Below are 2935 nucleotides of genomic sequence, written 5' to 3'. Positions count from 1 at the left end.
CGGGCGAAGGCCGCCGCCGCGCTTCGTGGCGCCGCGTCCGCCGGCGCGGCCGCGCTGGCCGGCGCACGCGCGCGGGGCGGGGCGGGCAGCGATGGCGCGGGGTTCATCACGGGCAGCGTCGACGCGCCCGACCCCGGCTACTCGAGATTTGCCGCGCCCCCGCCGGTCGCGGCGCCGGCCGCGCGGCCGGCCGCGGGCTCGTTTGGGGAGGAGTTTCGGCTGCCGTCTGCGCCGCGGCACGTGTACGAAACTGAAGAGCGGTGGGAGGAGGAGGGCAGCGAGGGAGAGTACGAGCCGCAGCTTACGTGGGACTGATTGCATGTATACGTATACACAGAGCAGACGGTAAGGGGACGGCGTGTTGCCCGCCTCGGCCGCCGCCGCCGACCCGATCATCATCATCAGATTGGATGGAGCTCCCTGCGCAACCGCAAGCAGGCGGCGCGCCCCCGGCGCGCCGCGCCGCAGGGCGCGTATCACGAATAAGCCGCGGCCGGCCGGCGGAAGTTGAGGAGACGCCGCTCCGGATCTCTCGCCGCCAGGCGGGCGCAGGGCGTGGCATCGGGGGCAGCGCGTCGCAAATCCGGCGCCCGCCGTGGGGCGCCTGTACTGCCAGCCCCCAACCCCAGGCCCCCAAAAATACAGGCGGCCCGCTGCACCCACGATGAAGCCTCGACCTTCATCCTGACCCCGCAGCTTAACCAGCATCACTGGCGGGCACCCTGCTGCCGCGGCGCGGCGCGTCCGGGCCGCGCCGCACGGAGAGGCGCCCCATGTGTACACTATCACCCGCAGTATCGATCGCGCAAGGCACGGGCCGCACAAACGTTTTTGCTTGGGTTCGGGGTTTTGGTCGCGCCGCGCCATTGACTTCATAATCAGGAATGACGTCAGCCGCGGGCTCACGCAGCTGCCGGGCAGGCGGGTGGGGGCCCCAGGCGGTCACTCGGCCCGCTCATCGGCTGCGACCTCGCAAGCACAGTCAGCACCTTCCATCATTATTTACCTTTGTACTCCGCACCCAGCTTCCAGCCCTTTTTGTATTCTGCAGCGTTGTTGTTTTTTGCACGCGGTTGTAAACTAAACCCCCAGTGTGACGCGCGCGGGGGCTGATAGGCTTTGGGCAAAGGCAGAGCCGCCATGCGCTGCGATTTGGGGCGGCCCTGGCGTTGCGGGGTGCACCGCAGCGTTGGCCCCGCCCGGCCCAGCGGCTGCAGCCGGACGAGCAGAAGCAGCAGCAGCAGCAGCAGCAGCAGGAGGAGCAGCAGCAGCAGCAGCAGCAGCAGCAGCAGCAGCAGCAGCAGCAGCTCCCCGTGATGAGCTTCCCGGTCTGCTTGCCGGCATGGGTCGCACTTGCGGCGACGGCACTGCAAAAGCCGCGGCCTGGGTGGGGCCTGCCCAGCGCCAGCCCCAGCCCCATTCCCATCCCAATCCCCATCCCCAGCCAGCGATGCACAACCCCCCAGCCCCAGCCAGCGACGCACACATCCTGAGCTGCCACGCAACCCATTACTGCCTGCGGCTGGCGTATCGTCACCCACCACAAAAACATGTGCAGCAGCGTCGCACGGCGGGTGCTGATTACCGCAGAATTGCGATGGTTTAATTGTGAATGGCCGCTGCGTCGGCCAGGATGCATGTTGAAAAGGCTACTGCGACACGTACGGCGCCACATGTATGGCGCCAAACAATCCCACATGATCCGCCGCCACGTCCAGGCAGCTGCACAAGCACCAAACTTCAAAACAAGCAGTCTGTGCTGACCGAAGCGCGGTGCCGGAAGCGAGGGGACGCCAGGGGTCAAAAGTGTTTGCCCGGTCAGCGCGACAGCGCACGCCTGGACAGGCGCCGCCGCTCGTCAGCGTCTGCCGCCGGCTCCTCCTCATCCTCCTCCGCCGCCGCCTCCTCGTCGCCGCCGCCATCCTCCTCGCCGGCCCCCTCGTCCTCCGCCGCCGCCTTCTTGCTGGCCCCACCCTCCTCCTCTTCCTCCTCCGCCGCGGCGGGCTCCCCTTCCTCGCCACCCTCCTCGTCTTCAGCGGCGGCGTCGCCCTTCGCCTCGGCCCCCGCGCCCGCGTCCTCCACCCCCTCCTCCTCGGCCGCAGCCGCGTCCTCACCCGCCCCCGCCTCCTCAACTTCCACCGGCGGCTTGACCCTCCTACCTCTGCTCCTGCCCCCTCGCTTCCGGGCCTTCCCATCCCCTCCGGCCCCCGCGCCCTCGCCGGCCGCCTCGTCGTCCGCCGCCGCCGCGCCGCCCTTGCCGCCGCGCTTCTCCGCCGGCGCCTCTTCCTCTGCAGCGCCGACCTCCTGGGCCCCGGCTCCCTCCTTTGGTGCCGCCTTTTGGGGCGGCTCCTGCAGCACCTTGCTGTCGTCCCTGTTCTCTGTGTATTCGAGGCTCGAGAAGAAGTCAGCCGTGCCCCAGCTCTGGACCTGTTGTGGGCGGGGTGGCGTCGAGAAGAGTCGGCGCAAGCCAGCTACGCGTTGTTTGGTGTGTGTGTGTGTGTGTGTGTGTGTGTGTGTGTGTGTGTGTGTGTGCGCGCGTGCGTGCGTGTGTGAAGGAGGGAGTGTATGCGTGGTGATGTGTGGGCATGTTTGCCGTGCAAGTGCATGTGCATGTGCATGTGCATGTTCATGAGTGTGCGTGCGTGTGTGTGTGTGCGTGAGAGAGTGTGTGTGTGTGTGTGTGTGTGTTTTGGGGGAGGGCGTTGCATGAGGAGGGTGTGCAGTCAAGACCCACTCCACCTTTTTGGGGACTGCGAGGGTCTTGACCAGCCGCGGCGGGGGCGCCAGCCCGCCCTCCGGCTCCTCATACGCCACAAACGGTAGGCTGCCCCGGATGGTCGCCTTTGGGGGGGGGGGGTGACAGGCGGCGGGTTTCAAAGACGGGCGTCCTGCGCAGCGGGGCCAGCGGCGGCGGCACCCAGGCACGCGTGGCAGG

General features: G+C 68.4%; 2 protein-coding genes across 2 annotated transcripts in view; one reads left to right on the top strand and one right to left on the bottom strand.

Moving 5' to 3' along the window:
- Nucleotides 1-1208: 1208 nt before the first annotated feature.
- MNEG_11098 (hypothetical protein) lies at nucleotides 1209-1493 on the top strand (the record flags this gene model as incomplete). The annotated part of the gene is made up of 1 exon (XM_014040431.1): nucleotides 1209-1493. A coding segment is annotated over one exon (285 nt), but the record flags the coding sequence as incomplete, so codon positions are not given.
- A 325-nt stretch (nucleotides 1494-1818) lies between these two features.
- The window catches only part of MNEG_11097 (hypothetical protein), a gene marked incomplete at both ends in the record, with an annotated part of 4333 nt that continues 3216 nt past the window's right edge, over nucleotides 1819-2935 (bottom strand). The window contains one exon of the mRNA XM_014040430.1: nucleotides 1819-2427. Coding sequence (XP_013895884.1) covers nucleotides 1819-2427 — 609 coding nt within the window. The remainder of the gene's footprint in view (nucleotides 2428-2935) is intronic.

This window comes from Monoraphidium neglectum, assembly GCF_000611645.1.
Source record: "Monoraphidium neglectum strain SAG 48.87 unplaced genomic scaffold scaffold02590, whole genome shotgun sequence".
In the NCBI taxonomy this organism is placed as follows: domain Eukaryota; kingdom Viridiplantae; phylum Chlorophyta; class Chlorophyceae; order Sphaeropleales; family Selenastraceae; genus Monoraphidium; species Monoraphidium neglectum.
This window is presented reverse-complemented; position numbering and strand designations above follow the sequence as displayed.